Source organism: Calliopsis andreniformis, chromosome 4 (genome assembly GCF_051401765.1).
Source record: "Calliopsis andreniformis isolate RMS-2024a chromosome 4, iyCalAndr_principal, whole genome shotgun sequence".
NCBI classification, from domain to species: domain Eukaryota; kingdom Metazoa; phylum Arthropoda; class Insecta; order Hymenoptera; family Andrenidae; genus Calliopsis; species Calliopsis andreniformis.
Window position 1 is genome coordinate 13,206,408 of NC_135065.1, and position 13,680 is coordinate 13,220,087.

The 13,680-nt window shown below is 47.0% G+C and overlaps 2 protein-coding genes across 4 annotated transcripts; both read left to right on the top strand.

Moving 5' to 3' along the window:
• The first annotated feature begins 863 nt into the window (after positions 1-863).
• LOC143178546 (uncharacterized) lies at positions 864-10,467 on the top strand. Its single transcript, XM_076377269.1, is given in 6 exon segments — positions 864-996; positions 1,063-1,119; positions 1,122-1,259; positions 4,953-4,994; positions 5,503-5,721; positions 6,359-10,467. Coding segments are annotated over 6 exon segments (4,560 nt in total). The 3' UTR covers positions 10,330-10,467.
• A 141-nt stretch (positions 10,468-10,608) lies between these two features.
• Positions 10,609-13,679, top strand: LOC143178425 (smoothelin-like protein 2). Of its 3 annotated transcripts, none has more exons than XM_076377082.1 (5): positions 10,609-10,778; positions 10,869-10,944; positions 12,544-12,667; positions 12,852-13,003; positions 13,086-13,679. In XM_076377082.1, the coding sequence occupies exons 1-5, from the start codon at positions 10,748-10,750 to the stop codon at positions 13,207-13,209; spliced, it is 507 nt and encodes a 168-aa protein (XP_076233197.1). In that variant the 5' UTR covers positions 10,609-10,747; the 3' UTR covers positions 13,210-13,679. The 3 variants fall into 3 exon arrangements, with proteins under 3 accessions (XP_076233197.1, XP_076233196.1, XP_076233195.1); XM_076377081.1 differs by lacking the exon at positions 10,869-10,944 and adding an exon at positions 12,300-12,375; XM_076377080.1 differs by lacking the exons at positions 10,609-10,778; positions 10,869-10,944 and adding exons at positions 11,054-11,162; positions 12,300-12,375.
• The last annotated feature ends 1 nt before the right edge of the window (position 13,680 follows it).

The window sequence follows — 13,680 nt, forward strand, 5'->3', positions numbered from 1 at the left end:
AACCAGGGTTCCGCGATGCAGCCTCTGTCTGCTCGTTTTATTTTGGCGGATCGGCGATCGATGATCCCGGATGACGACATGGGACGTAACACGTGAGCGTGGATCGCGAGGCATGCCCGATGGCACGCGGGTGATTTCGACGCCTGCATGGACGGTGACGTCCATTGTCTCGAGAGTCGTTTCTCCTGATTGTTAAGACTGAAAACTCGATTATATAGTATGTAACCCAAAAATTGGAACTGCTTGTCTCACAAACCGAACCCAAGAAAAATACTTGGCACATGTTCTGTACCATAAACTAAATTGGCAAGTGATTTCGAATTTTGTACTGTGGGTAGGTTTGGAGCAATGACAGAAGTCCATAAAAATTGTACGTAACGGAGTCCCGAGGCAGTCTCGATCAGCTGTTGAACTTGATCTACTTATCGAAGGGCAGATCTCATTGCATCTCTCATGAATTGCTTCCGTTCAAAGGTAAAATAACTATTTTCAAGCAAGAAAAAAGTGTAGAAAAATCATTCTTTCTATTATCTCTGTTCTTTCATGACCAAAGGATAAAATCTAAGTACCAGAACCCGAACTCAAGCTCCATTAGACCTAAATCTGAAGAAAGCTCGGTCCAGTATATAAGGAACGTCCTAGCCAGACACAGTGCATAACATCGTTAAGTGTCTCAGGTCAGTAGAACTCGGCTGATTAAGGTCATCGACCTTCAAACTTCACTCCCCGACGCGTCATTCACTTGTAGGCCGTTAACAGCGATCCGCGAGTAGCCAGTTTGATCCAGAAGCTCCGCGAACCGCGAACAGGCGACCAGGTGTGCACGCAAGGAGAAGAGGAAGTCGGCGCGAGGTGAGCAGCGCATGGACAAGCTAGAAGGACGTTGGCAATGGGACGCAGCGTTTAAGCAACCGGTAGCGGAAGCACACCGAACGCCTGGTCCCGTGCGAGGCGATATATCGAGGTATGCTGGTCCAGGCTGGTCCATAGGTGCCGGCAATAACTCGGTCTATTTCAGGAAGTCTAATTCGAGCCTGGTGACGCTAAGCTTTTAAACGGCAGCTCTGCTAGCATCCACTACTACCGCCGCCACCACCACCACCGCCATCGCCACCACCACCCAGCATCCACCACCACCACCACCTCCGACGATAACCACCGTAACGAGGAGTCTGGTGGTAAAGAGGCTGCTGTTCGCGCAGTCTCCTCGGCGCGTAGGCCTCCAATACACACCGTCACTGCTTCTCTGACCCTTCAAGGTAAATTCATTTTCTGTGTGTCCTCTTTTTCGGCTTTTCTTCCTTTACCTAGACACTGTGCCTGTTCACTTAACTATTCGTCGAGGCAGGTGATTTACCTTCAGGCGCATTTCCTGTCGGACCTCCTGGGCAGCTTTCTCCCGATGAAAGCGGCTGAAGAGGCGCGCTCGTGGAGAAAATGACCGAGATCTTGCGTTAAATCGCGCGAAACAAAGTTTTTCGTTATGGATTATTCGGATCGTTGAGAGGCAACGCGGAAGAGGACCAGGGAGATTCGTCATCGCATTCTGCTTTGAGAATCGACGCCGTTGGACGCTCGCCCTGTTTCGATTCATCGGTTCTTTCGCGTCGCCAAAATCGGCCAGCTTTCCGGGCAACAAAGTGGCGTTTTTGGCAGTGATCCATCGGCGGGACGAGCACGTATCGCGCGGCGCGCTCTCGGTTAGAGAAGGTCGACGTATTTTCGGGCAAAAAGCGCACCGACCAGCCGCCGAAGGCCGACGAAGGTGCTTTCTCGAGGTGGTGTTGCCTGCGACGCGGTGAAACCCTCCCGGACTATTTATAAAGCGCGTCCTCCTCGTGGCCACACGCGTGAGGACTCACCGCTTGCCTATCATGGTCGTCCCGCGCGCGAATCAAACTGACCGGAACTTTCCTCCGTCTTCTCGACCTAAATGCGTTCCTATTCACGATGCGAGTTCCTTCGCCTATGCATGTCATCCGCTGCGCTTGATATTCTTTTACTCTTCGTCAGCAAACATTTCCTTTACTAACACCGTCAGCAATCTGGATCTTTTAGTCCATCAATGATCTGTTTCATGTTGTAGACTCCTTAAAAAAACTATACAAATTCTGTGTCTCTTCTCAATGTCTCTAAAGTATTGTGTAATAGTTTTCTTCTAGTTTCTTTTTTACTTTCTTTTTAGTTTTCACGGAGAACAGAGCTTGTGCTTTAAAATATCCAAATTGCTGACGAAAGGCTAATACTACTTCTTGAATTATAATAATTAACCAAGAAAGATATTGAATCTGCGGTTCTAAATGTGTTGAAGATATTTTTGGTTAACAGGATATTTATAAAATTTGCGTATAGAAATGTTACTTCATTTAGCTCGCGAAGAGATGTATCTTTATTTTCACTGAATGAGCTAATTTTTCAACAGTCCATGTCGAAACTGTTGCAATGATTAAACTACAGACTTCCTGTTATTATTCGCGGAGGTTGTTGTCATTGTCTGGGCATTTTTCGTGGACAACTTGGCTTTCGAAAAGTGAACGGGAAAACACGCTGATTTGTTGCTCCTACGCTGAACGAAAAAAATGAATGAGGGAACCTGATTGCGCAACACTCGTGGAAACATTTATTATGATATGCCGAGGAACAGCAACCGGGATGTTTATTTATCGCGCTCCCGAGGATTCGCAGTCGACAGTGATACGCGAACGATTGAAGACGTGAACATTTTTATACATACAAGCCATCTCTCAGTAGGCTCTCATGTAGTTATAAAAGCGTGCTTAATGTAATTATACGTCTTTTAAATTTTAAAATTATAGCTTAAATAGGAGGACATGTTTGTCATATTGAAAACTGCAAAGTTTGACAGGATACACAGACTTGACAAAATTTTTTTCAGGGATGCCGTTTGAAGCAGCATAAAGTTCGGATCTTCACCTTTAATTTAAAAAAAAGATCAAGACGATGCGATTTTTTTTCGCAAAGTTACAGCACTTTAAACAAACCCTTGCAGTTTTGTCATATATTCGCAATAGGCGATGGGATGTAAAAATGCAAGGTTTACTTTAAAATGCTGTAACTTTGCGAAAAAAAATCGCATCGACTTCATCTTTTTTTTAAATTGAAGAAAAAGGATCAACCTATATGCTCCTGAAAACGCCATTCACGAAAAAAATTTTGACAAGTCTGTATCACTCGTCAAAGTTGGCAATTTTCAATATGACAAACTACAAAGTTTGACCGAATGCATAGACTAGGCAAAATTTTTTTAGTAGATGCGATTTTCTGTATCATATAGCTCGAACCTTCCCCTTTAATTTAAAAAAAAGATGAAGTCGATGCGATTTTTTTTCGCAAAGTTACAGCATTTTAAAGTAAACCTTGCATTTTTACATCCTATCGGCTAGTGCCAATATATGACAAAACTGCAAGGGTTTCTTTAAAGTGCTGTAACTTTGCGAAAAAAAATCGTATCGTTTTGATCTTTTTTTTAAATTAAAGGGGAAGGTTCAAGCTAAATGCTTCTGTAAACAGCATTTACGAAAAAAATTTTGTCAAGTCTGTGCATCTCATCAAAGTTGGAAGTTTTCGATATGACAAACTGCAATGTTTAGCAAAATGTGGGTACTCGGTAAAATTTTTTTTTAGAATTGCGTTTATAGTAGCATATAGATTGAACCTTTACCTTTAGTTTAAAAGAAAGATCAAGTCGATACGATTTTTTTTCGCAAAATTACAGCATTTTAAAGTAGACCTTGCATTTTTTCATCCCATCGGCTAGTGCCAATATATGACAAAAGTGCAAGGGTTTCTTTAAAGTGCTGTAACTTTGCGAAAAAAAATCGCATTGACTTGATCTTTTTTTTAGATTAAAGGGGAAGGTTTGAGCTTTATGCCACTGCAAATGGCATTCTCGAAAAAAATTTTACCAGGTTCCTGTATTCGGTCAAACTTTACGGTTTTCAAAATGGCAAACATGGCCTCAGATTTAAAGGATTGCAGTGCTAGGGCTTCATCAAACATTAAATTTAGGTAGAATTCCTAAAAATAAAGATTTCAGGCTTTGATGTACAAAAAAAATCATAATCCTACAATAATTTTTCTTGAAGTTATCATCAGTCAAAGTTGGTCAATTTTTGCCTGAAATTTTTCTATGCCATAATTTGTCCTAACTTGATTCAGGTATATTTCTAAGCGTTTTAAATTACGGCAAGTGGATTATGATACCTAACAGTAGTGTAGAAAGTTAGATAAGTCGTGTTTCGTGCTACGCCTATCGATTGTATCGAGAGCCGCGCGTACCTCGCATAGAATCAGTGTAACTTCCTAATTTCCGTATGCGCGAAAACGGGTCAAAGTTATTTTCGCGCCAGGCAGGCCTGCCGTGTCCCAAACAGCCGCCAACGCTGCTCTGCTATCGTGGATTGCACCCGCTAGACCTAGAATTGGTCACTTAACGAAAATTAAAGCCTCGAGTCGCAAACGTGCGCGACGACTTCGGGGAAACTGAGAATCCCGACGTTCAATTCAGGAATCTTAGAACTCACAGAACTAAACAGACCGTTGAGCAGGAGTAGATCAATGTCGCTATTCGAGATGCAAATATTAAATAAGGACAGTAGGTTTAGAAAGTTGTGACTGTGAATTTTTGTAGAAAGTTTGTTAAAAAAGAAAGAGATAGAAGTTAAATTGCAGCAGAAGTAGTTGAAGAAGAAGATCAGGGCTATAAAGTTTGAGGCTTCAGTGTTCTAAGATTGCAACAGAAGTCTGGTACTCTAGAACTCTAGTACTCGATAACTGGAGAACTCTATCGTTAAAGAACTGTAGCACTTGAGAGCTTCAGATCTTTAAAGCTCTCTAATCTTGCTTCTATCTTCCTCTGCTTCGTTAATTTACTGTACCATGTTACAATGTACATAGTTATCGCAATTGGACGCTTTTGTTTTCGATTCCAGGCGCCCAGTCGAAGCAGAGGATCAAAATGTCGGAGACGGAAGGTGAGGTGTACTTTACGAGCTGGCGTCACGATGTTCTTTGAACATCTCTGGCCTAGAAATATTGAGTATCGTAAATAGATAATGAACGAGCGTGCGTCGAAGAACTCTGGGGAAAAAGTACGATAATCGGAAGTACTGGCAAATCCAAAAGGACATCTAAAATCATCTACAACTTGGTTCCAAATATAACATCATTAACGTCAACTTTCTGTCCTGTTTTTCGTCTTTACTATAAATTGACAGAACTGCACGTGGCTACTAAATTCTGCTGTGTTCTGTTGCGTTGGGGATTGCGTGTGACGTGACCAAGACAAACTCAATCTTCTCCACTAAACTAATAGTACACTTTATCATTAAAAAACTCCTTTGACGAACGTGAGACAAAACTTCATTATTAATTAGCTGACATTCTAAAACAAAAAAAGAAACTGTACTGACATTTTACTACGAATCTGTTGATTCACTCTGCCTCTTGCCTTCCAATACGATATCGAGCTAATTCTTCCAGATATTCGAGCTGTAGTGGAGAGCAATGATTTCCACGGTGTCGTCGAGGAGGAGAGCGGAAGGTCCAGTTCCGTGGACTACCTAGACACCTACGACGACATACCCAAGGAAACCACGAAGGAATATTCAGAAGAGAGCAACGAAGAAGATAAGGAACATGAGACGTTCATAGAACACAAGAAACCCTACGAGACACAGAGAAAAGAAGCCACTCAACCAGGTTCGTGATGCACGGTAATTCGTGGATAGATGGACCGTCAAAAGCGGACACTAAACCAGAAAAAAAAATCGAAAATGGGCAGGCTCGTGAATTGTAGAACTTAAGAACGATAGCATCCTAGAAAATCCCTAGGACTGAGGATCCTCGAATCCCCACCCACAAACGAAGACTCTTCCTACGAAGATATATAATCTCCCCTCCAAAAAAGATTCCAGTTGACCCAAGAACGACTGCGATTGAAATCCTCAGTGGGACCATCCATCCTCGAATTACCCAACGATTTCTCGAGCGATCGGCTCGTCTCCGCCTTAGCGTGGTCCGTCACGCTAGCTCGCGGGCAGCTGCTCGAGGCGTTGAACGAGCGACCGAAAATAAATGCCGCGGAGAATCCCGTGGGTTTTAAATAAAGCGAGCGCGGAGTAGCCGGTCAAGCAGCCTCCCTTTCGGTCTCGCGAAAACGCGTCAGGCGTTCCACGCTTCCTCGCGTTTCGCCGCGAGGCCCGACGACCACCGAGAAACGCAGCGACGGAGGAGAAAGGCAGGGAGGGCGCGTCGAGGCCTCCTCTCGAGACCGACTGCGACCGAGGTGCTCAGGTCGGCTGGGTTCAACCCCCGTCTCGTATCGTTTCTTTTTCAGCGGAGACCGAGGCGTCCGTCGGCGTCCAGGACGCTGAGGCGCGACGGGAGGAGAGGGTAGCGCCGTCGAGCACCGTCGATGGACGGGGCAACGAGAACGCGCCAGTCGGTGAGTGGAATACGTTGCCCGTGCTGGTAGAGAGACTTCGGGCGGCGCTCGAGAACTCCCTAGCCACGGGGAGTCGTCGCGACGACGAACCGACGCCAGCGGTGCCCGAGGACTCTGGCATTGACTCCGAGGAGGACCTCAGGATTCGCAACTCCATGGAACAGGCGCTGGGCGACTGCAGGGAGCCCGAGCTGAAGAAAGACCTCAAGTTCTTGGAGGATCTGCTGCTCTCTGATATAGAGACTGCGCTCTCGAGGCTGCGAGAGACCTTGGAGAGAATCGACGTTGCCGCTCTTGCGAGGAACGGTGCTGCTTCTGACCCTTCCAGCAAGCTGCATCTGCTGAGACTGGTGTCTAGTTTGTTGTCCAGGTTACAAGTGCCTGAGAAGGGCCCTGAGAAGAGTTCTGAGAAGAGTCCTGAGAAGGCTCCTGAGAGGATACCTGTCTTGCCTTCCACGTCGTTGAGCAGGAGACGTCGAGGGTCCAGGCATACTATTGGGGTGTCTGCAGAGGAATTGGCGCGGGCGAGGAAATGGTTGGAGGAGGAAAGGAGTACTGTACCTCTGAGCGAGGTGGTGATCAGTAGGGAACAGAAGGAGCCAGTGGCAGAGAGGAAGCCAGAGGAGATTCGCGATAAATGTACGAAGGACGCTATCAATCAACGCCAGTTGTTGGAGGATAAGAATAAGGAACGAGAGAACTTGTACCTTGGGATCCAACAGGTGGAGGTGGATAAACAGAGCGAGGAATCGAGTACGTGCCAGCCCCAATTCAGAGGGAGCAATAGTTATCAGGGTAAAGAGAGTAGCGAGAACAGTGCTGAGGAAATCGAAGAGAGGAGTCGCGTGAGTAAGCTAGCTGCTGCGCTCAGGCAACGAGCCGAGCTGGCAGCTTCTGGCGTAGGGAAATACGCAGGTGGTAACAAGTTCACAGCGAAAAAGTCGAAGATCAAACGCGCGAACACTATAGATATACCAAGTTATTTGAAACTTCAGGCAGAGAGTCTTGGCCACGAATCCAGTGGCTGCGTTTCGCTGCGGAGGCCAATAAACGTGGGAGATAAGGCAGCCTTCAACTCTGCGAACGTCACGGTGCCAACCTTCCAGCCTAGGACCGAGAACGACCGCAAGTTTTTGGCTCTGATAACCAAGAACAACGAGCAGCCAGTTCTTTCTCCTGTAGCGCCCTTCAAAGCTATTGGATTCACCAAGAACATGGACATGTCGTCGACGGCTAAGGAGAACTGGAACAGTCGGTTCTCCAACATCAAGACAACCTTCGACAAGCCGTCTGCGAATGAGGAGAAGGATAACAAGTCTTCTTCAGTCAGCCGAGTGGCCAGGAGGTTCTCAGGAACAGCTCAGATTCAAAGTTACGCTCCAGCCAGAGAAAAACCTGACCCTGGTACCAATTACTTGATGAAGGTGGAGCCAACTCGTGGTTTCCAGCACGCTCCTTCATCTCCCTTTCGTAAAATAGAGAAACCCAGTTCTGTGTCGCCTTCCAAAGTGCCTGCTTCTTATTACTGGCCGAAGAATACCCCAGCGCCGACGAACACTTTGCGAGAGAAAGCTAGGATGATGTTCGATCGAGAGACCGCTCCCCCTAAGCCCAGGACAGATGTAGAGCCACAGGAGAAGGGTTTCCCTCGCCCACCTTGGCTGGAGCACGACAGAAATGATAGTAAATTAAATAAAACCGTGACAGAAAATGGGAAGCTGGATTATCGGTCGTTCTGTAAACAGTTTGCTCCGTTTGTTGGCAAAGGATCCTCTATGGAGCCAAAGAAGTACGAGGAACGTCATCGAGAAATAGCTCAAAGAGACAGGATACCTGGCGTGGTAGATGGTAAGATCTCCTTCAAAATGATCCCTGATAGACATATTCAGACACACCAGTATCCCCCTGTAGAACGTTGTGAGACTAAAAACAAATTTACTGGAGAAACGAAGAACATGTTCGAGGTGATAAAAGGTGGTCATGGGTATAATGAAATAGAGCCATCGAAGACGGCCTACCCTGATGCGACTTTGCGCGGCAGCTCCTCAGTGGCTGTGCAAACTGGGATCAACGATGATCATCAAGACGAGGGGCGATCATTCAGAGTGGCGCCAAAAATCTCCAAGGGATCTGCTTTGGTTTGTAGCAACGCTTCTGTCCAGACCTCCAGTGAACTGGAAAGGCCGACGATATCAGTGAGTGACGCGGACACAGGAAAACAGTGGAAATCTCTGTATTCTAATATTGACCAAGTACCAGACTCCATTTACCCCCCAGATGATCATCAGCGTTTTGTTTTAGATCACAATCAGAATTATCACACTGTTCCTAGTGATACTGAGGTGAATCCTTTACTGTCGAGTTCTCGACAAATTCCCAGTGATCAAAGCTACAGAGAGACTGTGCCTTATCAGATTCCACAGGATTATCAGAAGCAGATTGAGAATTACTCAATAGAGGATAGGGAGACGCAGGGTTACTCTTCAACCGTTTCTCCAGGTTTGAGTAATTATAATCAGTCAAAAGAGACATCAGATAGTCAAGAAAATAAGTCAGACTGGCCAACAAAGAGTTCTAATTTCTTAGACGATGAGAATATTCAGAACCAGGATATCAGTTCCGACGCAGGAGTGGTTACAAGATACACCTGCGCCATCGCCACTGTCGCCTCGTCTGTCGACAGTCCTGAACCCCGATCAGAGGAGATGGCGATCGATTCCAGAACCTCCTCATCCCCCTCGCCTTCACAGTGGTCGTGGTCCAAGTCTAGACCACCGACCAGCGAGACAGCGACGCCCGAGGACGAGATTCGTCGACACAATCTGCTGCAGCAGAGTCTGGTTCGTCGTCTGCAAAACGAAATCACCTCCCTAAACGAGCAGCCTTCGACTCTCAGCCAACATTTACCTGTCGATCAGTCGAGGGCATTCACTCAGCCAGCGAGTGCATCTCAGAGTCATCAGCCAAGTTTCAACCAACCCTCAACCTACCCTCAGAGTTATCAATCGAGCTCTCACCAAGCTCACAGCGTTAGTCAGTCAGTAAGCTCGATCCAAAGTCATCCAGCAAGCTCCAGCCAACCCCAATCTTCAACTCCCATTCATCAGCCAAGTTTCCCCCCTGCGAACTTCGATCAACCCCCCACCTCTCACGTGGGCAGCCGATTCGCCAAGTTCCTAGCACCCGTGCCACAGAGGAAGCCAGAGCCCCCCCGAACGCACTCCCCGAACGCAGTCACAGCGAACAGGGTGGGTGCCCTCAGAGAGGCCTACGAGCAACCCCCAACCACTCAAGCGAAGTCCATCCATAAGGAACGCTCTCCTGTACCAAACGGAGTGACGCCTATCGACTCCAGCGACGAGTATCTAGTCTCCTGCGCGACCAAGCCTTCAAGGTCCATCGTCCTCTCGAAGTCAGAGTCCTGGCACCAGCTGGCCATCTCCAACAGCTACCCACGCGCCCCTCGGGTCAACGTCCCAGCGTCGACGTCCTCCCACCCAAAACCGCCTAAGCCAAAGTCGCCGTCCTCGCAGAAGCTGCGGACGCAGAAGCAATACGAAGCCTCCTCTATGGCCGACAGCGTGAAGAAGATGGAGGACAAGATTCGGCAATACTTTGACAGTCCCTCGGAAGTGGAGACTAAGGAGCACTTGAAGAACAGGCGCTCTCCACGTTCCTTGGGGAAAGGGATGGTGGGATTGTCCCGCAGCCGCACCATGCCAGGGATTCCAGGCGACAAGCTGCGCCTGCAGATACCAACGCCCCAGCAAGTGCCTCTGCTGAACGTGAACACTGCGGATGTGGACAAGGTCTTCGACGACCTGTTCGAGGAGGCGACCAGGACCGACGGCCGCCAGTGTTGACCGGCTGGATCGTCGTCCTCTCCTCAGCCGAGGAACCAGGCCACGTGCTACTTCCTTGGCCAGGACTGTTCTCCGTGGTTCTTCGATGCTCTGTGCCAAAGAAGGACCGTTGACCTTTTGGTGGAGGAAGCCCCCTAGCTCTCTAGTCTCCTCGTGTCGTGTTCCTATTTCGCGTGTCCAATCGGTGGAGCTCGGTCTCGCAGAGTGCCATAGACATTGCTGAGAAGGCAGAGTCGAGGAGAAGAAGCTTGGAGATTATTCAGAGCGCGACAGTCGGGAAGGGGAGACGACGGAGGCTCGAGGGAGTCGTGGAGCTCTGAGGAGCTCGCTGGAGCAACGAGGATCGGCGAAGGATCGCTGAAAGCCGAGACTGAACGCGTCGATTTTTCAAACGATCATCGCTCGCGTCGTTCGTGCCATGAAGCAAGCGCAGGGCAGCTATCATATCCGTCAGTCCCTTGCGTGTGCTCTTTTCTTTTTAATTTTATTCATCATTTTTCTCTTTTTCTATTCTCTATTCTTTTTTTGTCTTCAATAAGCCTCGAGTCGCGCGCTGCGAACACGTTTTGCGGACGGAGAGTCGCTAGAAGGTCGTGCCAAACCCCGAATAAAGCAGTGAGTCACAGCCCTTCTTTGTTGATCCTTTTTTGCCGCGCAGTAGCGTGTTAGCTTGCACCACCCGGACTCTGTGCACGAGTTTAACAAAAACTAGTAGTGGACACTTCTAGAGGCGCAATAGATGACTTTAGTGGCGACACCACACACGATACTTTCGCATGGATTCTCGATGGAAACGGATATTGATGGATCGCTGGTTTTTCTAGGCAACTGCTGTTAGTAGACCGCGAAATTGCGATGTTCCTTCTATCCCGTTCAGCGCACAGATTAACATTGTAACTCGCGTAACCGACATGCTTTCCTATCTCGCCTACTAATCCAATCGGTCTGAATTCATTTCAGAGAGAAACGTTTAATATTCCAACAGCCTGAAGCATTTTCGTTCGTGAATGAGTGCTGAGGAGTTCTACGCCGTGTCTTGCTTAAAATAGAATTGGGTGTATGATAAAGTAGAATGTCAAGGCTGGCTCGACGTAAAGCTACGAAGGGATGAAAGGAACAATTTGCATTTCGTTTGTAGAGAAAAATTATAAATAACCCGGTAGATTATTTAGACAAGATATTATATATTTTATTTGTTTTAGGGATTGTCCGTTTCTATCAAGAATCCTCCGCGAAGAAGCGAATTACCGTTCGATCGACGATAATACGATTCGTCCTCTATCGGCGCAAAAATAGCGCGTCTCGTACACGCGGGTATTTATTCGAAGAGATTGTAAACATTCGGGACACGCGCCAGCCAAGTTTCCGAGTCTCTTTTATTCGTGGAATCGATGAGGAATCTCCTGGCGAGATCACGCTTTTAACAAACGTGGATTTTGTTTTATTAACTGCCGCCTCGACGCCCGCGCGAGTACCAGTGCGTCTTTCTGTGTGCGCGTGTGTATATTCACGCACGAGTACTCGGCGAATGGCCACGAGCGGCGGCGATGGAGGATTGTTTAAACATTTTGTACTAGCACACACGAGCTTTTAGTTTAGAAGCTCTACCAGTATCTGTTTTCGTCATCGCCTCGTTGCAGAGATCACGAGAGCATCTGTAAACTGAATTTCTCAGCATTGTATAGTATCATAGTACTTGAAATTTGATTAGTTGAATTAATCTTTGATCAAGGGATCGCGACGAGGTTGAGAAACGAAAATGTTGATCTTTCTTTCTGTTTCTTTTTCTGCAAGATCCTTTCTAATCATTCTCACATGCGCAGCAATTTATTGACAAACGTTTACAACGCCATAGGCATAGATATTAACATTGCTCCGATGAGAGAATGCGTTTCAATGATCAACCCTAACTTTTGCTCATAGCGTGTGATGGTAGTTATTCGCTTAGTTCGCTTTTCTTCGTTTTCCAGCCCGCAGAAAGCCGCTATCGCCGTTTGCCAAGTTTCGCGAACTCGACAGGCAAAATAGCGCCGCCTCGACACCGAGGTAATTCCAACCTACAGTTTATCTGCTTCCTTTTATTCTCATCGATACGTAACTTCTTTGGTTTAACAATTTAACGCGTGATAATGATGTCAACAAAATGCCTCGAATCTGTACAGCCGTGCGATTCCTTTCAAACTTTTAACGCGTGCCTTTTCTTTCTATATTTAGTCCCGTAAAGTCACCGGCAACAGAGTTCCGATTCAAGTTTACCGAGCCAGCGGTGCGGGACAGCGCGGCGCAAATAAAAGAGCGACTACTGGCGTGGTGCCGTTCCAAGACCAAAGAGTACGAGGTAAGATCTGCAGATGCGTTGTAAAATTCCGCGTGTTATTTACAGAAACGTGGATAATTTCGCGACGTGTGCGTCCGCGGGGGAGAGAGATAGATAAACAGGGAACGCGTAAAATTGATCCAGCAGCTGGTATGGTTGCGAAATCGGCTCGGTTATAGCTTTTCACCACGCGCCTCTGTTGCAGAACGTGCAGCTGGATAACTTCTCGACTAGCTGGAACAACGGATTGGCGTTCTGCGCTCTGCTACACCACTTCAGACCTGACGCTTTTGACTACTATTCTCTACGACCGGAGAACCGCAGGATGAACTTTGAACTGGCGTTTAAGAAAGCCGAGTAAGGAACATTTCTCAGAGATTTATTTGTCGTTCACATTTTATAATTTTCGCTATGAAAAATGACGAGTTGTTATCTACAGCGAACTGGCGGGGATTGCACCGTTGCTTGATGTCGAGGATATGGTAATGATGCGCAAGCCAGACTGGAAGTGCGTCTTCACCTACGTGCAGTCTATCTACCGTCGTTTCAAAGACGAGGATTAAGGGCTGATCTCGACGCTTCTCGACGGCGTACCGCAGTGCAAACCCGACGTTCACCGACTCTCACGATCCGAGAGGCGGTCCTTATTATCCGTTTAAGCCATCAGCAACGAAACGGCACACATCCTCCGAATGAGATGGGAAAAACGAGAATAGAGCTCGAGGCTTTGCCCTCGATGCGCAAAAATAAGTGAATGCAAATATGCTCGCTATTTTGCGTATCCAGCAGCGTTTTATGCACGACTTCCTGGCAGCCTTCCGAACGTTTAAACTTTTCACCGAAAGATGATGCAGCAGATAACGGCTTCCTCGAACCACGCAGTGCCTGTAACTGGTACGCTAACGAAACAACGTGTCAGTCGTTGCCAAAACTTTGAGATGCTAGCGTTGATGTTTTTCTTTCTTTTTTCAATGGTCTTCTGAAGGTCTTCTATGCCAAAGATATTTATGAAATAAACTCGTGATACTAGCAAT